Here is a 24,375-nt window from a genome sequence, read left to right on the forward strand (position 1 = left end):
TGGGACTGTTGCAAGCGTGGATTTATGCTCCCCTTTTTTGTATGCAATTTGTCGTTGTAATGGTTAATGTGTGTTTATAATTGCATGCATTTTCTATCGCTATAACCCGCCCTGGGCAATGCCCTCTTTCCGCGATAATGAGACCTCAAGGGTTAAATCAGCAGAGCTGCATTTTTACAGAGAGGCCTAGGAGAGCTACCGGTACCTATCGCCTTTTCCTGTAGCTAATAGGAAACTCGGTTGTTTGTGGGGCTTCCTTCCCCTTCGTGGGTTTTTTAAAATAGATATATTTATATATATAGCTAGCCTCTGGGCAATTTGGACTGCAGAGATTTCTTGAAAAGGAGGTCGCATCACCAAGGCGGCAGCTGGCTGGTGCAGGGAAAGAGAAAGAGGTGCGTTGATGGAGGTAGAGGAGGAAAGGGGCGGTTGGGGAAAAGGAGAAGCTCTCCCTGCAGGGGAGGCATTTGAAATGGCACAGGAAAAGCGAGACCCGGCAGTGCAAAGGGGGAAACTGCTAACAGCACCCTGATCTCCTTCCCCGCCTGCCTGCCTGCCTGCCTGCCTGCCACCAGAATGCAAACTGAAGAGGGAGAAGGGGACTAGATCCCCAGCTCTGAAACAAAAGGGTTTTTCATCCCAACTGCATTATCCTCACCGAAATTAACAGGCTAGCTCTTAGTAGAAGTAACTCTGGGATGCCATCCCTAGTTGGTATTTGGCTTCATAATAAATTCAACAATGAATTCTGCATCATTCATATATATAGAGAGAGGTCTTTATGGATTTAGCATCCTTGCATGTAGTGTGCCCTATTTATTTTGCAGGGCTTGGCTCCTATGCTTCAAACAGAAGCTTGTTCTGGAGCAGGGGTCCGGGGGCTGGATGTGGCCCAATTGCCTTCTAAATCCGGCCCGCGGACAGTCCAGGAATCAGCATGTTTTTACATGAGTAGAATATGTCCTTTTATTTAAAATGCATCTCTGGGTTATTTGTGGGGCCTGCCTGGTGTTTTTACATGAGGAGAATGTGTCCTTTTATTTAAAATGCATCTCTAGGTTATTTGTGGGGCATAGGAATTATTTCATATTTTTTTCCAAAATATAGTCCGGCCCCCCACAAGGTCTGAGTGACAGTGGACTGGCCCCCTGCTGAAAAAGTTTGCTGACCCTTGTTCTGGAGAATATCGTATAGTGAAGGAGGCTGGAGAGCCTGGCACCCTCTTCCAGGTCATCCCCAGCAAGCAAAACCAGGGATGATGGGAGTTGTAGTCTGGCAATATCTGGAGGGCCATAGCTATGCAAGTCTTGATCTATACATACTGTATGTATTTATTTGTTTAAATGTTTGTAGACAGTCCACACATATAAAATATCAAGGTGGTGCACAACAGGTACTATAAAACCTAAGATCCCATGAAAACACTGCTAAATGATTGTAAATATGTCTTTGCCATATATATAGCTTGCATTTCATTTGCGGTTTTGTATGACGCTGCCCGTCAGTTTTTGACAAAGGGCACTCTGGAAATAAAAGAAAGAAACAATTTCACCTGCTTGTTTCAGAACGCTTTTGAGTGACACTGCAGCAATTTTTCTGCGAAATGGAGAACTGGGTTCGGGATCGAGGGCCAGAGATCTGTGCTCAGGTTGTGGCCCTGGCAGAGGATTTCCTACTGAGGCAGCAGGAGAATGAGAGATGGGGCGTGCAGGTGAGAGGGAAGGAATTCACTCCATGCATGCTTGTCTCACACCTGCATTGCTGTTTCTGAAGTGTTGGGGGGGGGGGGTTCTGTCAGGGTCCCAACAAGATTGGTGGGGGTTTTTGGGTGGGGAGGGGGGGGCAAGTGTATTCTGTAATATGTCATTGGACTTAACCACAATGTATATTTATAGCACTTTTATACTATACTGTCAGGGTTTTCCCTAAAGACTCCTGGGAATTGTAGTTTGTTAAGGCAGGGGCAACCCAGTTGGATGGGCGGTGTATAAGTAATAAATTACTGTACCGTATTGTTATAAGGGTGTTGAGAATTGTTAGGAGAAACCCCTCTGATCCCCCTCACAGAACTACAATTTCCAGAATTCCTTTGGAGAAAGGATTGATTGTAAAAGCTCTTGAAATCTGTAGTGTGGGTATGCCCATTGATGCAAAAATAGTGTATTAGTGTCGGATTCATACTGGGCCATCCATTGTTCTGCTTTATAAACTGTTCTGTGATCCTTCCACAATGTTACTGCATTATTGCTGTGTGGAGCGGGACTCTTGCACTGTAAAAAGTGGGACCCAGAAACCCACACTGGGACATATGTGGTATAAAAACTTACAGGAGTTCAGCAGGAAGCTTCAGGACATGCACTGATTGGAAACGAAGAAGCATGCCTGCCCCCAAACTTTCACAGTACTGTATTGAAACCGGGAATGTGTGTGACTGCCCTAAGACCATAATGAGTGCAAGTCGTCATGAATGCGGAATAAAAGTGACGTCTGGTCCCCACCCCACCCCCCGGCATTTTAAACAGTGATGTAATGATAATTTTTGAAATTCAGGGGCTCATCATAGCATCATAGAATCTTAGAGTTGGAAAGGACCCAAGGGTCGTCTAGTCCAACCCCCTGCAAATCAGGAATCTCAGCTAAAGCATCCATGACAGATGGCCATCCAACCTCTGCTTAAAAACCTCCAAGGAATGAGAGTCCACCACCTCTTGTGGGAGTCTGTTCCACTGCTAAACAGCTCTTACTGTCAGAAACTTTTTACAAATGTTTAGCCAGAATCTCCTTTCTTCTAACCTGAAACCATTGGTTTGAATCCTACCTTCCAGAGCAGGAGAAAAAAGGTGGTTTCATCTTCTAAGCAACAGCCCTTGAGATATTTGAAGATGGCTATCATATGTCCTCTCAGTCTCCTCTTTTTCAGGCCAAACACATCCAACTTCTTCAAGCACTTCTCGTAAGGCTTAGTTTCCAGACCCTTGATAATCTTGGTTGCCCTCCTCTGCACACATTCCAGTTTGTCAACATCTTTCTTAAATTGTGGTGCCCAGAATTGGACACAGTACTCCCAAGTGTGATCTGACTAAGGAAGAATAGAGTGGTACTATTACTTCCCTTGATCTGGACACTATACTTCTGTTGATGCAGCCTAGAGTAGCATTAGCTTTTTTTGCTGCTGCATCACACTGTTGGCTCATGTTAAGCTTGTGGTCCACCAAGATCCCTAGATCCTTTTCACATGTACTGCTAGTAAGCCAGGTGTCCCCCATTCTATATTTGTTCATCTGGTTCTTCCTGCCTAAGTGTAGAACCTTACATTTGTCCCGATTGAAATTCATTTCTTAGCTTATGCCCAGTTCTCCAATCTGTTACGGTCATTTCGAATTCTGATTCTGTCTTCTGCAGCATTAGCTACCCCTTCCAGTTTTGTGTCATCTGCAAATTTGATGAGTATAACCCTTAATTCCTTCATCCAAGTCATTTATAAAGATGGTGAACAACAACGGGCCCAGGACAGAACCATGTGGCACCCCACTTGTCACTTGTCATTTTCAGAATGAGGAGGAACCATTAATGGGTACTCTTTAGGTTCGGTCAGTCAACCAGCTACAAATCCACCTAACAGTTACCTCGTTCAACCTACATTTTACCAGCTTCTTTGCGAGAATATCATGGGGGACTTTGTCAGAAGCCTAACTGAAATCAAGATAAACTATGTCCACAGTATTTCCCTGATCCACCAACTATGTAATTACATCAAAAAAGAAATCAGATTTGTCTGGCAAGAACAACCATCATGATAGTTCCCTTAACTATGTCCCCCACAAGAGAGCCCAAAGCTATTCCTCCAAGGAAAGACCAAAATGCAAGCAAGGACCCCCCAAAAATATATCCCCCCCCCAAACAACAAAATACCCCCGAAACTCTCAATTCTTAGAAAGTAAAATTTTAAAATGAAGAGGGGCAGTGGGCCTTGGTAGGAGCCAATGTGGTATCAGCGGATGCCATAACGCGCCTTGGAGATCTCAGTTCCAAAATATTGGAAACAGCTGGAACAGATGGATTAATATCTAAGATTTGACTAAAACCCCTCTGTTTCTACATGAGAATAGCCCTGCTGGATCAGAGAAAAGTTCTACTCAGTAGAGCATCCTGTTTCCTCTCGTGGTCAACCACACCATACTTTTTGTTGCTTTGAAGCTGCAGGATTCGGAGACTGATATACTGCCCCTGAAGCTGGAGGTTCCATATACCTAAGAGCAGCAGCCATGTTTGTCCCTACTGAAAAATACGACCCATCCCACTTTTCAGTTTTGTATTTTGATTCATACTGTCGAAACAAAATAAAAAAATTCCTTCCAGCAGCACCTTAAAGACCAACTAAGTTTTTTATTTTGGTATGAGCTTTCGTGTGCATGAACACTTCTTCAGATACCTTCATATCTTCATATTTTCTTCAGATATCTTCATACTGTGATAGCATTAGGTGGAAGAAGTATATCATTTGGGGTTATGATTATTCATGTAAAAAGTTGCCTTAAAAAAATACAGACACATGAGAGACACCTTTCTTTTTCTAAGCCTTTCTGCTCCTTTCTGACTCATGTTTCTTTTTTAAAAAAAATTATTTATCAATATTAAACCAATACAATTTATCCATACTACAATCAACTACATTATTTTTCCCTCCCCCTCCCCTCCCCTCCCCTCTTTCCCGGACTTCCCTCAGCTCCCTTATCTGATTTATTTTTACATATTGTTTCTGCATGTTTTAAAATTGTACATCTCATTTCTCTAATTGTTCACATTGTTCTAATAAAAAAGTTGTGCATGTTTATTCAAATCCTGCCAACGAACGTAAGTCTCTCTGTTGCTTCTTCAAATAATTTGTAAATAGTTCCCCTTCTTTATTGAATTCCCGATTGTCCTTTTCACGTAGTTTATATGTTAATTTTGCAAGTTCTGCATAGTTCATCAATTTCTCTTGCCATTGTTCTTTCTTTGGTATTTCTTCCTTCTTCCACCCTTGTGCTAACAATACTCTTGCCGCACTGGTAGCATACATAAATAAATTCTTGATTTTCTTCGGTATATCTTGCCCTAATATTCCTAATAAAAATGCTTCTGGTTTCTGACTCATGTTTCTTAATATTTAACTGCAGGTGTTGGCCACAGACCTTTCTGATACTGAGCTGCCTCCCTCAGACACTGAGCAGGAGCAGAGCTTAAAGCAGAAAGAAGATGAGGACGCGGTTTCACTCGGTAAGGATTTCTTTAATTCCATACCTGAAGGTTTCATTAGCTGCAACACCATAAAACTCAAGGGTTGGATTCATCACTTCAAGGTTTTCTGCTTCTCTCAGCAGATGATGGAAAGGTGAGTGAGATTGAGGAGGACGACAACCTTGTGCATGAAGATTCTGAGGCAGACGGCGCATCTCTTGGAGGAGACAACTGGGACATCCTTGAGACAGGAGAAACATCTGGAAGCCGCCAGGGCTCGGATGGGCACAAGAAACAGAAGGACATCCCTATTCCTCCTCATGACCAGGGCCACTGGGATCTAAAAGAGCCCAGGATCCGGGCAAGGATCTACAACTATGGTGTGTTGAAGATGTGCATGGACTGTGGGAAAACCTTCAAGCAGAGCTCGAGCTTGTACAGGCACCGGAGACTTCACACTGGAGAGAAACCGTACGGCTGCCCAGAGTGCGGCAAGAGCTTCAGCCGGAAGTCCCACCTCATTGCACACGAGAGAACCCACACAGGAGAGAAGCCCTACGACTGTGTAGAGTGCGGCAAGAGCTTCAGCCGGAAGTCCCACCTAATCACGCATGAGAGGATCCACACAGGGGAGAAGCCGTACAAATGTGGGGAGTGCGGAAAATGCTTCAGCCAGAGTTCAGCCCTCGTGGCGCATGAGAGGTCCCACACCGGTGAGAAACCGTTCACCTGCCTGGACTGCGGGAAGAACTTCCACCGGAGGTCGGGCCTTTCAGCGCACGAGAGGACCCACACGGGAGAGAGGCCATACAAATGCACAGAATGTGGGAAGAGTTTCAGCCAGAGCTCGGGCCTTTTGGCCCATGAGAGGACCCATACTGGAGAGAAGCCGTACCGGTGCAGCGAGTGCGGGAAAAGCTTCTGTGAACGCACAGCTCTCGTTAGACATTTGAGAACCCACACGGGGGAGAAACCATACACGTGCGCAGAGTGTGGGAAGAGCTTCAGCCAGAGCTCGGGTCTCCTGGCACACGAGCGCACCCACACAGGGGAGAAACCGTACAAATGCTCAGACTGTGGGAAGAGCTTTGGGCACCGCTCTGACCTTCTACGACATCAGAGAATCCTCAAAAGAGGGAAGCCATATAAATGCTCCGAGTGTGGGAAATGTTTTGGCCGGGGCTCCGATCTCCTCCAGCACCAGCAAATCCACACAGGGGAGAAGCCATATAAATGCTCCCACTGTGGAAAGTGTTTTAGCTGGCGGTCAAACCTTATTAAGCATGAGAGAATCCACACGAAGGTGAAAACTTACAAATGCACAGCCTGAGTGCAACGTCTCCTGTCCTAGGACATTAAAGAATCCACACAGGCAGGTTGTGGTACTAAAGGCTCCAGCTGTGGAAATCGGCTGCAGGCAGAAAGTGTTCCTGGGGCTGAATGTCAATAAATGTGGTTTTTTTTGGGGGGGGGTCTAACGGAAAGGGGGAGAAGAAGAGAAACCCTCATTGGAGGAGCAGCTTCAGCACTGGGTTGTGCGTTATTAGAAGAAAGAGAATCTGTGCTGGAGAAAGGAATGTATCCTTTGCTAACCTGGAATTTCCCATCTATATCTCCCAATGGTGTAATTTCCAAAGAGTCTGGTAGTTTCTGGAAATGGTAGTAGAATTGTAAAACTGGTAGTAATTGTCAGTACCTTCGCCCCCAGCTCTCAAAATTCTGTTCCAAGTCCTAGTCTAGAAATGTTCTTGATACAACATATTTTAATAAGAAAGGTAGGAAAATTCCACTACTATATACCTATACACCCACCCACACCCACACCTCCTTTTCTTGTTGACTGCAATCCTTTTCAGTCCCAAATTGCTTAGGATATTGTTTCCTGAGGTAGAATTCAGTATGCTTCAAAACATCCAAACAGTAGCTTGATGTGAAGAAGTGTATTGGCAGGCGGGGGAAATGGGCGAGAGATTTGGGAACCAGGACCATTCTGGATGTGGAAATGGATGGAGTGTTTAAGATCAGTTGTGATAACACTGGAAAACCCAAGGGGTTGGACAACCCCAGCAGAGTGGCTGTTCAAGACTTTATGCCTAGCCCTCGGAACAGCGCACTTGTTAGAGAACCTGCTCTTCATTTTCCTTGAATGTTTTTGCCTGTCCTTGAATTCATGCTTGCCTAGAGCTTTCCAAACTGTGTGTAGCGAGTGTGTTGGCTGCAGTGTGTAGGTGTTTCACACAAACGCTCCTTGGCCCCTCCAGAGGCTGGAAAGGGGTTAGTTCAGTTTCACTAGCAAATCGGAGTTAAACTAACCCTTTTCCAGCCTCTGGAAAATATATAAATATTTTCAAATATATAAAAGGATGTCATATAGAGGAGGGAGAAAGATTGTTTTCTGCTGCTCCAGAGAAGCGGACACGGAGCAATGGATTCAAACTACAAGAAAGAAGATTCCACCTAAACATTAGGAAGAACTTCCTGACAGTAAGAGCTGTTCGGCAGTGGAATTTGCTACCAAGAAGTGTGGTGGAGTCTCCTTCTTTGGAGGTCTTTAAGCAGAGGCTTGACAGGCATATGTCAGGAATGCTTTGATGGTGTTTCCTGCTAGGCAGGGGGTTGGACTGGATGGCCCTTGTGGTCTCTTCCAACTCTATGATTCTATGGAGGGGCCAAGGAGCATTCATATGAAACACCTATACACTGCAGCCAACACACTCGCTACACACAGTTTGGAAAGCTCTGCTGTGTAGTGAAGGAGTGTGGAGATCATCACGACCCAGAAAAGCCAGGGATGATGGGATCTTTAAACTGACAACATCTGGAGAACCGTAGCTAACCAATCTCTAGTCTATACATTTATTAAAAATGATTATAAACAGTTCACACATCAGATTTCAAGGTGGTGCAGAGCAGGTACAATAAAAAATAAGATCCCATAAAAACACTACAAAATAATCCTAAATATGCCTTTTTCATTGTTGCTTGAACTTCATTCACGCTTTTGTATGATGCTGCCCCTGTAAGCTTTTGACAACGGGCACTTTGGGAATAAAATAAATGAATAAATTCACCTGCTTGTTTCAGAACCTTTTTGAGTGACGCCACACTGATTTCTCTGGGAAATGGACAACTGGGATCATGATCAAAGGCTGGAATCTGTTCTCAGGTTGTGGCCGTGGCAGAGGATTTACTGCTGAGGCAGCGGGAGAATGAGAGATGGGGAGCTGAGGTGAGAGGGCTCATCCTGTTAATCAGAGGGCTCCTAGGTATGTGGGGACAGGAACAGGGTGTTATCCTGCTTGTAGAATTCCCTCTCCTTGGATGCTTGTCTTGCACCAACATTGCTGTTTCTGAAGTATGAGGATGAAAAATCTTGTTCAAGATTGGTAGATTTCTTTTTGGTGGGGATCACGTGTATTTTGTAGTATGTCATTGGACACCCACACAATACAGTAACTGGGTTTGTGTTATGACTGCCCCGATACCATAATGAGTGCATATTGTCTTGAATGCAGGGTAAAATGATGTCTGGTGGGGCCCTCCAGTATTTTTAACACTGAGCAATGTAGTGGTACATTTTCAAATGCAGGGGCTCATCATGGGAGCTCCCATAGCTACACCCCCCCACAAGAGAGACCAAAGCCATGCCTCCAGAACAGTTCATAGGCATGCCCCCAAGGAAAGTCCAAAAGACAGACAAGGGCCTCCTAAAAACCAGATCCCCTCCCAAACAAACAACAAAATCCCCCCAACCCTCAAGTCTTAGAAAGTAAAATTTTAGGTACATTGGCAGGGTTTGATTAAGCACTTGTAAGCAGTTAGGAACTAGAAAATGTTAAGGAGTAACAATTGGATAAAAATGAAAACAAAATGCAGAGAATGATATAAGATGTAAAGAACCAGTAGAAGGGGGTGGAAGGAAGTCTTGAGGTTTAAATAACCTGTTGCTAGGTCCCAGCTTCTGCCAGTTCAAAAGCACGTCAAAGTGCAAGTAGATAAATAGGTACCGTTACAGCGGGAAGGTAAACGGCGTTTCCATGTGCTGCTCTGGTTCGCCAGAAGCGGCTTAGTCATGCTGCCTACATGACCCGGAAGCTGTACGCCGGCTCCCTCGGCCAATAACGCGAGATGAGCGTGTGGCGAATTTTAAACTGTTATGTTATGTTTTTGTTTTGCAACCGACCTATCGAAGGGTTAACCCAGACTCCTGGTTAACTGGCAGCAACATTCCATAGGAGGCGTGGCCTGCATGGGGTTTAAATGGAAAGGGGAACTGTTATGTCAGTTGGCGGTTGGGGGTTTTGTGTGGGAGCTTGGGTGGTTGTGGAGAAGGGAGAATTAGAGTAGGTGAAGTAGTGGATAGGTATTCTGTTATTTGATTACCAAGAACGTTACCTGTGAAATTAAGTTTGTACCAATGTTATCAGAAAGCAACCATTAAGATTCAAGCCAATAAATATCCATCTTTAAAGTGTCACATTAGTAATCGTCTATTTCATTTTCCAGCTAAGGTACCCAGGAACCCAGGTGGTGGGGAACTCTTTTAAACTGTCAAAACTGCCTTTTAGAGGAGAAAGGTTAGTTTGTGGCTGAGAGTGCACCAAGAAAGGGGGGGGGGCTAAAGGAGGAGACAGGTTCTGAGTGATAATAAAGTTACCTCAGGAAGGAGGCTAGCTTTACAGTAAGGGAGGTTCTAGTGAAGGGAAACCCTTATCTGAGCGCACATAGGAACAGTCTTATTTATAGCCCCAAGTCTATATAGGTACCTGGTCACGTTTAGGCTGGAAGAGGACTCTCTTTTATTTTTGAAAACCCACAAGTGCTAGAGGGTTTAAAGAAAGGCTAGAGGGATAAGTGGGAGGTTTGATTTACCTCAGAAATCCCTGCTAGTGCTTTTAATAATTGAGAGGTCAGAGTTATAAGACGGAAAGTGAGAGGGACTTTCGTCGCATTTTGGTGGCAGCGCCGTGATCCGAATTCAACACCCACACACCTATTTATTTGGGAAACATACGATTTTAATTTTTCTGACAGAAAGATGGCACATTTGAGGAAGGCTAGGGAAGCTAAAGGGGATGAGAGAACTGAGGAGAGTGAGCCAAGAGAGGACCCTAATGCAGAACTAGAGTTATGGAAAATTAAATTACAGATGGCCCAAGTAGAGGCAGAGAAAGAGAAAGAGAGAATAGCTTATGAGGAGAGAGTGCTATTAGCCAAAGTGGAAGCTGAAGAGAGAATGCAGTCTGAAAAATTAAAATTAGAGCAGGAGCGAGTGGCCATGGAAAAAGAAGTACAACTGAGCAAGATGAGGCTTGAGGAAATTCGATTGAGATCGAAATGTAATAAATTCCAGGGAAAGTGGCGAGTAGGGATATGGGATAATTTACAGGTTCCCATCCTTATAGTGAATGGCTTAGCCAAACCACAACAGGTTAATGTCATTACCCGAGCGCAAGCTCAGGAGATGGAGAATCACCCACCAGCCACTATTGATCCACCTACAGTTGCTGATGAAAGTGCCTCACGATATGATCTGCCCATTGCTCAAGAACACAGCAGTCAGTTCTTGGAGGAGCATAAAGGGGATATAACATCAACAGAATGTGGGGAAAAAGACCAATTGATTGATACACCGAGGAATATAGAGGATCCCTGTGTATTCGAGATTATTGATGAGGGTTGTTCCCAAAGTGGGATGGTCTTTTCTAAGGAGACTATAACCAACCCGGGAAATGCTGTAACGTCAAAGACTATGAAAGAGATTTTAACACTTTGTGGGCCGAAGAATTTTGAGACGACAACTGAGAGGATGCTAACCAGTTCACTTTTACAACTATTACAGCCTGAATGGAAGGAGGAAGAGAGTGTGGTACATCCTGTGGTTGTATCTAGCATCCTGGAGCTGCAACGCTATAGGCCAGAGACTAAAAGGCAAGCTGATGGCCGGGTGCAAAGGGCACAGCAAGGTTCGACATCAGGGGTTGTAAGCCTGATTATGAACGGGAATCCCGAGTGTGGCAAAGGAGCAGCTCGAATATGTAAACATGCTCCTCATTCGTCATCTTGTGGTCCTGCTGAGGCTGAGTATGTTCCAGCTAGGATTCGGAAACAGCGCGAGGCCCACAGGAAGATGATTGCCCGAAAGCGAAAGCGGCTTGAGATTTGCTTGCGCCGGACTGTTGCGCCGAGAGGCATGTTCCAGTACCAAAGTACAAACTGCAACAGGAGAGTAAAAATGGCAGTACAAGCAAGTGCTTTGCGAGTAGAACAGGATTGTCCCGTGAGCATCCAAACAAAGACTGTGTCAAGTGTAAATACAAGAAAAAATGGAGGAAAGGAAATTTTTGTAAAATCTCCCATGAAGGCATCAGTACCATCTGAAACTGTCTGCAGAGTCGTCAGTGCGAGGCGGAAGATCTACTCAGCGCATGGCCAGTGCAGCGCAATGAAGGAAAAGTGATGCGGCAGGAGGAGGAAAAGGAACGTAGTGGAGTACAGCAAGGTATTTCCAAGGCAGAGTCGGCAAAAGTGCAACAACAAAGTTCAACTTGAGACTTTTCTCTACTTCACTGGATGGAACTTATTCATTCAATTGTTACTGACATTTGGGAAAAGGATTTCTTTTTCTTAGATGTCATAGGAAGAAATGTTGATAACCGATTCCTCCTTTGTTGGACGAGCCGAGTGATAATAAGATCGCACCACATTATTTGGGGACATCGACAAGAGGGTGAATTTGGACAGTTGAAAAAGTACCCCCAGTCCAATTAATAAAATGAAAAAAAATGTGCTTTTGATAATGGTGGCAAACATGATCTTTTTACTGCAGCTAACTTAATTGTTATAATCTTAACGGTGTGTTCTGCTCTTATTTATCTCATTGATTTTTGCTGTGGCTGGATGCAGCAGGTTAGTATAAAGGTAGAATGGGAGGAGGAGTACATAAATGTCAAAGGTGTGAAATAGTATGATAGGATATGGGGTCACCTGACTGGTTTTACTTATATAGATAGGGGAAATGTCTTTAAAAGCAAGGTATTCAAGTTCTGTTAGAATATTGAAAGTGATTTAAGAAGTGTATTTTTAATGCTGTTTTATTTGAGGCTCAGAAAAGTTTAGCTTAAAATTTTGGGAAATACCTAAGTTATCTGAAAGGAGGAAGTTTAATCTCACACTATACTAAATATATATATAAGTGGATATCAATATGGTAGTATGTTTGTGCCTTGTGCATAATTAAAGGGTATAGGGAACATGGTAATGTTCATAGCAGTTGTTGGTATTGACTATTTATTGACAATATGTATTGTCCTATATATTATTGACAATATGTATTGTAATTTTTTAATGTTATGTAAAACATATTAGAGGTGTTTGTTAAAAGGAACTCTGATCCATTGCACCGGCACTACTGAACAGGAGTAAGTGCCTATGCAATTTCTCGGAGGTAGGGAGATATGTGGCGAATTTTAAACTGTTATGTTTTTGTTTTGCAACCGACCTAAAGGTAAAGGGTTAACCCAGACTCCTGGTTAACTGGCAGCAACATTCCATGGGAGGCGTGGCCTGCATGGGGTTTAAATGGAAAGGGGAACAGTTATGTGAGTTGGCGGTTGGGGGTTTTGTGTGGGAGCTTGGGTGGTTGTGGAGAAGGGAGAATTAGAGTAGGTGAAGTAGTGGATAGGTATTCTGTTATTTGATTACCAAGAACGTTACCTGTGAAATTAAGTTTGTACCAATGTTACCAGAAAGCAACCATTAAGATTCAAGCCAATAAATATCCATCTTTAAAGTGTCACATTAGTAATCGTCTATTTCATTTTCCAGCTAAGGTACCCAGGAACCCAGGTGGTGGGGAACTCTTTTAAACTGTCAAAACTTCCTTTTAGAGGAGAAAGGTTAGTTTGTGGCTGAGAGTGCACCAAGAAAGGGGGGGGCTAAAGGAGGAGACAGGTTCTGAGTGATAATAAAGTTACCTCAGGAAGGAGGCTAGCTTTACAGTAAGGGAGGTTCTAGTGAAGGGAAACCCTTATCTGAGCGCACATAGGAACAGTCTTATTTATAGCCCCAAGTCTATATAGGTACCTGGTCACGTTTAGGCTGGAAGAGCACTCTCTTTTATTTTTGAAAACCCACAAGTGCTAGAGGGTTTAAAGAAAGGCTAGAGGGATAAGTGGGAGGTTTGATTTACCTCAGAAATCCCTGCTAGTGCTTTTAATAATTGAGAGGTCAGAGTTATAAGACGGAAAGTGAGAGGGACTTTCGTCGCATTTGAGCGCCACAACCCCAGAGTCAGTCACGACTGGACCTATTGGTCAGGGGTCCCTTTACCCTTTACCCAGGCATCCCCAAACTGTGGCCCTCCAGATGTTTTGGCCTACAACTCCCATGATCCCTAGCTAACAGGACCAGTGGTTGGGGAAGATGGGAACTGTAATCCAAAACATCTGGAGGGCCGAAGTTTGGGAATGCCTGCCTTTACCTTTATTTTATTGTTTACTATCTGTGAAAATTAATTTTAAAAAAATTACAAAAAGGAAATAAAATTTTAAAATGAAGAGGGACAGAGGTCCTTGGTAGAAGCCAAGGGGGTGTCAGTGGACGCCATAGTGCCCATTGGCAAAATAGTGCCCAGTTCCAAAATAATGGAAACAGCTAGAATGCCCCCCATGATAACATTTTGAAAAACCCATCTCTCCAAGCCCTCTTCCACTGAAGCGGAAAAAAAAATTCACAACACTAACCCTTTTTGTAACCAGGGGTTGAAGAACTTCAGAAGCGCCCTGTTGAATGATCAAGCCAGATACCTGCGATATTTGGATGAAGAGGGGTATTTAATAATAATAATATGGCATAATAATCGTGGTCCAGCATCCTGTGCTCACAGCTGCCGGTCAGATGCCCCAACAGGAAGCCTGCTAGCAGGAATTGAGCACAAAAAGTACACTCCCCTCCCAACAGTGCGCAGAAATTGATTCAAAGGCACACCGCTTCATACTGTGGTGGTGGAACACAGCCCTCTTGGCACGTTGGCTGTTTATACCCTCCTCCTCCTTCCATGAATTTGTCTAATCCTCCTTTAAAGCTATCCAAGTTGGTAGCCTTCATTACACCTTCCAGGACCAAATTCCATCGTTTAATGTGCTGTGTGAAGGAGTAATGCACTCTGCACCCCCATCAGATCAACCTCTGTAGGTGATGAACATCATAGAACTGTAGATTAGGAAGGTGTCCCAAAGGTCGTCTAGTCCAGTCCCCTATAATGCAGGAAGTAAACAATCCCCAATGGGGGGATAGTTGCCTTACTTCCGAGTAAAGAGGACTAGGCTTGCATTGTCTCATCACTAACCACAGAGAAGAGTTACAGGTAGGTAGCCGTGTTGGTCTGAGTCGAAGCAAAATAAAAAAATTCCTTCAGTAGCACCTTAAAGACCAACTAAGTTTATATTTTGGTATGAGCTTTCGTGTGCGTGTGCGTGTATCTGAAGAAGTGTGCATGCACACGAAAGCTCATACCAAAATATAAACTTAGTTGGACCTGGTCTTTAAGGTGCTACTGAAGGAATTTTTTTATTTCACAGAGAAAAGTGCTGCTAACACACTATTGCCTGAGGACAGCATAGTTAAAGTGCATTGTGTAGGGGGGAAGCTGTTGTAAACGCTGAAAGAGTTAATCACAGAGAGCTCCTCGAGCCTAGAAAGGCCCATGGAGGGGAGAGACGGTAGAAGGTGGGACTTATGGCAAGTAGAGCGGAGATTGTCGTGTTTTCCTTCCTTGGGGCGATGGGGTGGGTCGAGTGTGCGCGGAGTTTCAATTCCTAGAAGGGCCGGCAATGCAAAGGCTGCAAACAGCAGGTGAGCTGAAACTGGGGAGAATGAGAGATCGAGATTCAGTTGGCAGGAGAAATTGAGCAAGCTTGGGGGGAAAGAGAGCCCACATTCAGGGTTTTCATTGCAGCTGTTCCCAGGAGAGAGCGTCCTCCGTGTCGCTCATTCCGCCTAGAGCAGTGCAGAAAAAGGGAGAGGGGAAAAGAGGACTCAGTTCAGAGATTTGGCGCCGGGAATAGGTCAGGATAGATGCAGCCTTGTTCCGGACGGGCAAAGGGAAGGACTTTATCAGAGGTTGATACACTGCTGGCATTCAGTGCCACCGCCATGGGTTACAAATCGAAAACGGGTTGGAAAGGAGGAGGTCACGGTGTGGCTATGCACCAGAAGAGCTGGAAGGGGAGCCCCGAGGGTCATCTAGTCCGACCCCTCCCCCCTGCAGTGCAGGAATCCTGCCCACAGCCATCCCTAGGTGGGCTCGAACTGCCAACCTTTCTGGATTAACTGCGCCTCTTGAGGGCCCAGTTTGCCACTGTAGGAAACGGAATTCTGGGCTAGACGATCCTGCGGGCTTCTTCTTGTGTTTTTACTCTCACAGGCAGCAAAGGGAAGAATCTCGCCAAGGACCAGTGGTGCAGGCGCTCTATGGTTGCAATTGTGGCAATTGTACTTTACACAGTTGTGAGGAAGTTTCCCCAAGATGTTTGACCCTTTTTAATAGTTCTCTTTTTCCCTCCTAGAAATGCAACAACAAAAACAACTATGCAAGGCATAGTTCAAAAATAGCATACGACTTTTACCTCTTGTCAGATGGAATGTACTGTACAAGGCAGGCAGGTGATACTTATGTTACTGAAACATATGAATTTGTATTCAAGACTGACTAATAGTTATCTGAGGCAGACAACACAAACAGCATAACAGAGTGTACTTGCTGCTCTAACAGTTAAGTCTCCCTCAGACGTATGACATCTCAAGATTCCACAGCATAAACCCTTTGCATAGTATTTTGAATGCACCATTCCCACAGGCATGGGGGTCCCTGTTTAAAGGTGCAGCCTCGTTGGGGATGACGTGTGTGGCAGGAAGGGGGGTAGTGGTATCTCATAACTTACGTTATTAACCAAGTCCAACTTCAAAGGTTTTCCTAAACCCTTACTGCTGTTGCCATTTAATAGCACTTATACCTTTTATCTCCTTAACTTACCAATAACCCTGGTAACTGTGGGATGTAGGCATGGTAAGAAGCCAACCAAATAGAGTTACTATGTTTAACAAAGATAATTAGGTTTATTATGTGGTTACTTTGATTTGGTACTGTCTCTTTAAATGACCATGCTCTTTGTTCACCGGTTGCTGTCACCTGAAATGCCAACAGCTTATTTTACACAAGAGCAAGATTGCTTTGAGGAACCAGTTAGTTACCCTACTAAAATTATTTTGCCAGATTGCCCTTATATTTACTCCTTGTCAGTTAAGCCTCACTAACAGTATAAGTGAGGGCTTTTGTGGAAGCCTCTGTTTCAACACACTACTTACCTATTGATGCACAGGTCTCTTTTTGCTATCCTGTCTGGAAATCTCCCTTGGCTCCCATACCAGATGTTAGATCCTAGCATCCTGAACTGCCTCAGGTATTCCACCCCCTCCCCCAGCAAGTCTTCAGCTGCTCTGCCTTCCTTCCTTCCTTCCTTCCTTCTCTTCCTCATCTGTCTTCTTCTGGCCATTCTCTGCCAGCACCAACCAACTAACTAACTTTGCTGACCAACTTCCAGCCATAAATATACTCCTCTTCTGGCCCCTTTGATCTAACCCCAGCCAATCACATTTTCTAACTGAGAATTCTAAAGCTGCAACCACCAATCAGAGTATGCATGCATTCTATCCTTCATTTGCATCCTGAGAATTCTAACTCAGCTGTCAGTTAATTAATGCCAGTGTCAGTTACAATTAAACCAACTTTCACCTGACCAGAAAGAAGACTTCCCCTGTCAAACACATTGCAATGTACATTATAATACAGCTGACAGAATACACGACACATTACCCATTAAAACAAAGTTCAAACACACAGGATTTATTCACAGCCTGTGAGAATGCATTCTCAGTGGCAACTCCACATTTGTGGAGTTCTCTCCCTAGTGAGGCACACTTGTCTCCCTCACTATTAACTTTGAGGAGGTATTTAATTACTGAAATACACTGTTCCTGGCAACCTTGAAATTATTAGCTAGAAGGACATTGGGCTGCTTTTAAATGTTTCTAGGTGGTTTTAATTATTGTTAAATGATTTCAATCTGTTATTTTATTTTAAATTATAATATTTTGCTTTTTGCTGCTCTGGGCAATTTTGGGAGGAATGAGGAGATGGAAGCTGCCTTAGACCAAGTCAGACCATTGGTCTATCTTGCTCATTATTGTCTACACTGAGTGGCAGCTACTCCCCAGGGTTTCAGACAGGTGATATTCCTAGCAGCGATCTTTTGCATGCAAGGCCGCTACTCCATCACTGAGTTATGGCCCTAGTTGTATCCTGATGCATTGATTAATACATGGGGCTGTTTGGTTTTCTTGTGCTTTGCCCTTTCCAGAGCTGGAGGTAGAGCGAGAAATAAAAATGGAGGGCCAGGACTCTGCAGGGCCAGAATCTCGAAAGAGCTTGAAGTTGGAAGGCAAAGAGTATCATTTCTTGACAGCTGGGACCAGAGGGGAATTTGTGACTCGGCCGCTTCTGCGGCATATTAAGGAAGATCTGGAGGGGGAGTGTTTACGGAACTGGGATGTTCGGTGGGAAGCATATTTGAAGACAATGGAGTCTCCGCTGGTCCCCCATTCAAGGGAGAATAGGAAGCCATTCCAGGGCTCCCTTGCTGCAGTAGCTGATGACACTCATGGGACTGAAGGAAAGGAAGCAAGCCTCTGTCAAGCCCAAGAAGCCTCAGGAAGCCTCTATTCTCTTGTGAAAGTGAAGGAAGAGATTGTGGACAAGGGTGCCATCATCCAATTCTGCTACCAGGAGGCTGAGGAACCTCGCCAGGTATGCAGTGTTGGGCATGATCAGGGCTGTCTCCTGGTTTGAGAGGGCTCTTGGTCAAATGTTCTCTGGTGGACCCACTCATAAGACCCCTCTTGAATCAGGCCAAAGTCCTGAATTTTATTAAGGCCTCTGGCTTTTGTGCTCACAGTGGCCCTGCAGATACCTCTGGGAATCCCATAAGCAGGATATGAGCACAGCAGCTCTCTTCCCACACTGGTGGGCTTCATTTCTTACCAGATAGATTCTGGTGCCAGCTGTGATAGCGCTATTGCCAGAGGCTGTGTGTATTCTAAATCGCTAGAATTCACAGAGGTGGGGGGGGGAGATGGGACTTTGGCCTGATCCATCAGTGCTCTTCTTATGTTCTTATATGTGCCTTGAGTGGTTGCTTCTACAAGAGACAAAGTGTGGCTAATTTCCCTGGTAGGGAGGCACTACAGTTTGGGTGCCAGGAGTTAGAGGAACCAACCCCCATGGCAGGTTGCCAGGAATGGATAAGACAAGGGAAAGTCCTTACCATTTGCTTTTATTCAGGGCCGTCTTGAGCAGATCGCGCGCCCTGGTGCTGAGGGGCGGAGATCGCTCCGCCGCCCGCCCCGCCCTCGCAGGGCGCAATTGGTTTCCGCGCTGCTTTGCCGCGCGGTGCCCTCCTTGCCAGGCCGGCGCCCACCTTACCAGCCCCGCGCCATAGTGCACTGCGCCACCGGGGGTCTACGAAGAGCCGGCCCTGCTTTTATTCAATAGTTACAAAGAGAGACTTGGGAATGCAGCCTCTTGGCGTTGTCCCGAGTGACTTTCCACCCCCTTTTTCTCCCTCTTCCTCATTCGTCATCTCTTTTACAGGTGGCGCTGTGGGCCCTTTGCTTCTGAGCCCTTTGCTCTCCTACTTTTAAGGCTTGCTGGGTTCTGGGAGATGGTGGGTCTGGAATGGTTTCTAGTGATAAAATGTCAGCCAGCTGCTCCAGCTCTGCTTCCTCCTCCTCTCCCATTATTTCCCAACTTTCCCCCTTATCTTCCTCTGAGCTGTGACCTCCCTCAAACCCCTGTTGTAATCCTGAACTGTCTTCTTCTCTGGAAGGGTCAGGCTGGGGAGGTGGTCTCCACCATTCCTCCTCTGCCCAGTCCCTGACAAACGGACCTGTCTAATAGCACCTCTAATGATGACGGCATGCACAGTGGGGCTTGTGACATCCCTTCCCTCCTTGCAGTCCCCCGCATGCAACCCCTAAAATCAGTGCCAGAGGGTTGGTGTGCCCTTTGGTACAGTATGCGAGGGAGCTGCTGTGTAGGGTGTTGGGACGAGGAGAATCAGCAAAAGATTGCCCTCCTTGTTCTGTTGACAGATGCCTCTGCAGGATCAAATAGCCTCCTCCTGTTGGCATGAGGGACAGCACTAGACTTAGCGTATTGGGAGTTCCACATTTGGCAACCTTTGAATTACATGTGATCTGTGCTCTTTATCAGCTTGCAGAGACTCCTTCCTTGGAGGTTTTTAAGCAGACGTTGGGTGGCCAAATGTCATTGATGCTTTAGCAGAGCTTCCTGCATTGCAGGGGGTTGGATTACAGGAGGGGGTCCCTTCCAATTCTACAATTCTGTGGTTCTATCTGATGGTGATATCATTCTCCTCTTACTGTTTTCAGGGACCAAAGCCTTTGAACGATGTGGCTGTTAATCTCTCCAAGTCAAAGCAGGTACCATTGGACACAGTGAAGATGGAATCCACCATGGAAGTCAAGCAGGAAGCTGACAGGGAGGCCAACTTGCTAGGTAAGTGTTACTGTCTGAACAGTTGAGCCCAGAGGAAGGGAACCTGCTGTGACCTTCCAAATGCTGTTGGGTCCCCAGCTCCAATCTGCTGCAGCCACTGTAGCCAGTGACCAGGGATGAAGGGAGTTGGAGTCCAGCAAGTTCTGGAAGGCAACTGGTTCCGCATCCCTGTTTCGGGTGTTTCAGGCCTGGTTCTGACACAGACTCTTCAGGGCAAAGTAACAGCAACCAGTGCTGTTCTCCCAGTAAAGGCGTAATATGTGCATGTCCAATTTCTCCTCTTGATAACCTGGCCACAGCCGCAAGGGAAACCCCCATTGCAGTCGTCCAGTTGTGAGGTTCAATCTAGTAATAATAATAATAATAATAATTTTATTTTTTTTACCCCACCCATCTGGCTGGGTTTCCCCAGCCACTCTGGGCGGCTTCCAACAAAATATTAAAACTTCAATAAAACATCAGACATTAAAAACTTCCCTAAACAGGCTGCCTTCAGATGTCTTCTAAAAGTAAGATATTTATTTCATTGACATCTGAAGGGCGGGTACCACAACTGAGTAACTAAAGCACACAAATGAAATAAAGGCTCTTTTCATTTCTAGAGTGGAAGAATGAGGAGACAGAAGAATCCAAACTCTCAAGCATTGGAAGAAGATGGTTGAGCACAACCCAAGAGAGAGACTTCCAGATTGCTGAGCCAGAAGAGACCCCTGCATGTCAGTTAGACCCAGAAGAATACTGTGAGAAGCATCCAGAGAAGGCAGCCGAAGAGGCCTCTTTCTGTGAGAGGGGTGATAGAGGACTGTCTCAAAGCACCTTCCAAAATGGAAGCCACAGCAGGCATAGGAGGAAAATGAGAGCCACTGAGGGCAGCAGAAATCTCTGCCAAAACACTGATTCCCTTGAAAGTATGGAAGTAGAAAGGGAGGCCAAGCCTTACGCATGTGTTTACTGCGGGAGAAGTTTCAAGGAGAGTTCGTCGTTAATTATACACCAGAGAGCCCACGCGGGAAAGAGGCCCTACAAATGTTCAGATTGCGGGGAAAGCTTTGCAGAGAGAGGAGACTTTAGGAAACACACTGTGGCTCACATGGATGACAAGCCATACGAATGCTCGCACTGCGGGAAAAGTTTCCACAGCAACTCTCACCTCCGAGCACATACGAGAATCCACACTGGGGAAAAACCCTTCGACTGCACCCACTGCGGAAAGACTTTCGGCACCAGCTCACATCTGAAGAGGCACGTTCGGGTGCACACTGGGGAGAGCCCTTTCACGTGCACCGAGTGCGGGAAAAGCTTCACTCAGAAGCCGTCCCTTATTAAACACAAGAGAACCCACACGGGAGAGAAGCCTTACGAATGCCCTGAGTGCGGCAAGAGCTACCAGGATAGCTCTTCCTTGCTGAGGCACATCAAGGCTCACACGGGCGAGAAACCCTATCAGTGTTCATGGTGCGAGAACCGGTTTATCCAGAGGTCGGATCTCATCCGGCATGAGGGGACACACACCGGAGAGAAACCATACAAGTGTTCGGTGTGTGGGAAAGCCTTCGGTCAGAAAGGGTCGCTTGTGAAACACGAGGGCATGCACACGGGGAAGAATCTCTACGAATGCTTGGACTGTGGGAAGAGCTTCAGCCGGAAACAATCTCTGGTCAGGCACAAGAGGACTCACGCGGGAGAAAGACCATACAAATGCACTGTTTGCGGCAAAGGCTTCAGCACTGGTGCTTACCTGGCAATACATGAAAGAGTGCATACTGGGGAGAAGCCATACAAGTGCTCAGAGTGCGGGAAAAGCTTCTGTCGGAAACCATCCCTCGTTACGCACAGGAGAAGCCATACGGAAGAGAAGCCGAATGGATGCTCAGCGTAATGCCTCATCTGCACCAGGCCTTTAAAGCAATTGAACGGTTTCGCCACAAAAAATCATTGGAACTGTAGTTTGTGAAAGCTTTTAGGAGGCCCCTAATTCTCCTCAGAGGTCTCGGATTCCCAGAGTGGCTTTAAAAACAGGTCCCTGGGAATTGTAGCTCTGTGAGGGGAATAGGAATCTCCAACAACTCTCAGTCACAGGTAGGTAGCCGTGTTGGTCTGAGTCGAAGAAAAATGAAAAAAAATCCTTCAGTAGCACCTTAAAGACCAACTAAGTTTTTATTTTGGTTCATCAGATACCATGCATGCACACGAAAGCTCATACCAAAATAAAAACTTAGTTGGTCTTTAAGGTGCTACTGAAGGAATTTTTTTATTTTGCTTTAACTCTCAGTCAGTCAGCACCCTTAATAGTTTCCAGGATTCTTTGGGGGAAACCATGGCTGTCAAAGTGGAAGAAGAGAGCTTTAAATGTCTGTGACCTAAGGTAGAGATTGGCCCTCCAGGTGGTGCTGGACTCCCATTTCTTTTGGCTACGCTGGCTGGAGCCAAGGGGAAATGGGAGGCTGTGTGCCTCTGAATGTCAGTTGCCAGGAATCGCAGGTGGGAAGAGTGCTGTTATGCTCAGGTCCTGCTTGTGGGCTTCCCAGGGGAATCTGGTTGGCTTCCGTGAGAACAGGATGCTGGGCTACATGGGCCTTTGGTCTCATCCAGCAGGGCTGTTATGTCCTCATGAGTTGGGAGGCTCCCTATTTCAGCTTCTAAGGGGTGGGAGAAATTTCAGTTTCATTCCAGAGCCTATGGAACACAAAAATAACCACCTGGGAAGAGGGCTGAGTTAATAAACGTGTCCCGAGGGAGAGACAATTCTGTTGTCCGAGCAGTTTCTGTAGCTGTCAGAAAATTCACATTTATTTCACCAAGTAGGCCAAAGCCCTTCCTGAGCTGGAATAATATTGGGTCCTGAAAATTGAAGGGATTTAAAATAGGAAAGAAACCCCCTGAATGTGAGAATATCCCCATCTGGGCAGATCACATTGGAAATAAACCAGACAGGAGGCATCACAATTCAAATACACATACTAGTCATGGAAAAGCAGTTGAGGAGAGCATGTAGCAGGACCAGTGAGGGGTGTGGCCTGGGAGAAGGGGTGTGGCCTGGGAGAAGGGGTGTGGCCTGGGAGAAGGGGTGTGGCCTCGGTGGCATTCCAAGGGTCATACAGGGAGACCTGGCTGGAGGGCCGAAGTTTGTCCCTGGCTCTGGGGTTCCGCATCCCTGACCACTTATCCTGCTAGCTAGAGGTGATGGGAGTTGTAGCTCCAAAACAGCTGGAGACTCAAGTTGGGGAAACCCTGATTTAGATTCTCTGCTATTGGTGTATCCTCAAAATTTCACTGGGCTTCTCTCAATCTCAATCTCTGTGTGTATCTCTATCTTGATAGTTCTATTGTCCCCCAATCCCCCTTTCCCTCTCTCTAAGTAAAGGTAAAGGGACCCCTGACCATTAGGTCCAGTCGTGACCGACTCTGGGGTTGCGGCGCTCATCTTGCATTATTGGCCGAGGGAGCAGGTGTACAGCTTCCAGGTCATGTGGCCAGCATGACTAAGCCACTTCTGGCGAACCAGAGCAGCGCACAGAAACGCCGTTTACCTTCCCACTGGAGTGGTACCTATTTATCTACTGCACTTTGACGTGCTTTCGAACTGCTAGGTTGGCAGGAGCAGGGACCAAGCAACGGGAGCTCACCCCATTGCAGGGATTCGAACCACCGACCTTTTGATCGGCAAGCCCTAGGCTATGTGGTTTAACCCACAGCGCCACCCGTGTCCCTTTTTTCCTTCTCTCTAATCTTCCCCTATTTAGTACCCTCCGTAAGTTTTCAGACTACAACTCCCATCATCCCTGGTTACTGGCCATGCTGGCTGGGGATGATGGAAATTGGAGACTAAACGTATGCTGCCACCAGAAATGTTTCCAAATCCACTATCTCTCATCCTGATTTCTCAAGGCTTGAAATGTCATAGCACACCACTGCAGCACCAATCGTTCTCCTGTTTACACTTCAGCTCATATTTGAGGCCTGCAGATGCATGGAATGTGCTAGAACATGAAATGCCTCGCCAGGATAGCTGCCAGCTCTCGATTAATAATCAACAGAACATATTACTAAAGTTTACCTATTTCCACCTACTTAGACCGCCTTTCAGGCCTAGGTCCCAGGAAGCAACTGAACAAACCAAATGTTAAAAATAATAATACTTAAGTTACCACTTTGCCATAACTGCCTCGCAAGAGACGTTGACCATGAGACTAGCTCCCTCTCCCCCCTGCCAACTCTGGCCAGGGATGAGTGAGGTAGCCATGCACCAGAACCAGCGTGGCCTAGTGGTTTGTGCAGTGGTTCTCAAAAGGGTGTGGCACACCACAGTGGTGTGGCCGGAAAGGGTGGCAAGAGGTGTGGCAGGAAAGGGTGGCAAGTGTGGTAGGAATATTCAAGGACAGTCAAAGAAACATTTAAACTTTCCATGGTAGTATAAAATATAAAAACAGAATATAAAGAACACACAATGCTGTTTTTAATTGAGCAGAAAGATGTTTGGAGTGACCAGTTTTGACATATTTTTATTCTGAAAGTGTGGG

At 45.7% G+C, this 24,375-nt stretch overlaps 1 protein-coding gene across 1 annotated transcript; it reads left to right on the forward strand.

The window, feature by feature from the left end:
* The first annotated feature begins 208 nt into the window (after positions 1 to 208).
* On the forward strand, positions 209 to 23,355 carry LOC118081216 (zinc finger protein 629). The gene is made up of 8 exons (XM_060270941.1): positions 209 to 395; positions 1,566 to 1,711; positions 5,160 to 5,259; positions 5,361 to 6,544; positions 14,970 to 15,075; positions 17,640 to 18,085; positions 19,729 to 19,855; positions 20,458 to 23,355. The coding sequence occupies exons 2-8, from the start codon at positions 1,604 to 1,606 to the stop codon at positions 21,732 to 21,734; spliced, it is 3,348 nt and encodes a 1,115-aa protein (XP_060126924.1). The 5' UTR covers positions 209 to 395; positions 1,566 to 1,603; the 3' UTR covers positions 21,735 to 23,355.
* Positions 23,356 to 24,375: the final 1,020 nt, after the last annotated feature.

This window comes from Zootoca vivipara, chromosome 2 (genome assembly GCF_963506605.1).
Source record: "Zootoca vivipara chromosome 2, rZooViv1.1, whole genome shotgun sequence".
Taxonomy (NCBI): domain Eukaryota; kingdom Metazoa; phylum Chordata; class Lepidosauria; order Squamata; family Lacertidae; genus Zootoca; species Zootoca vivipara.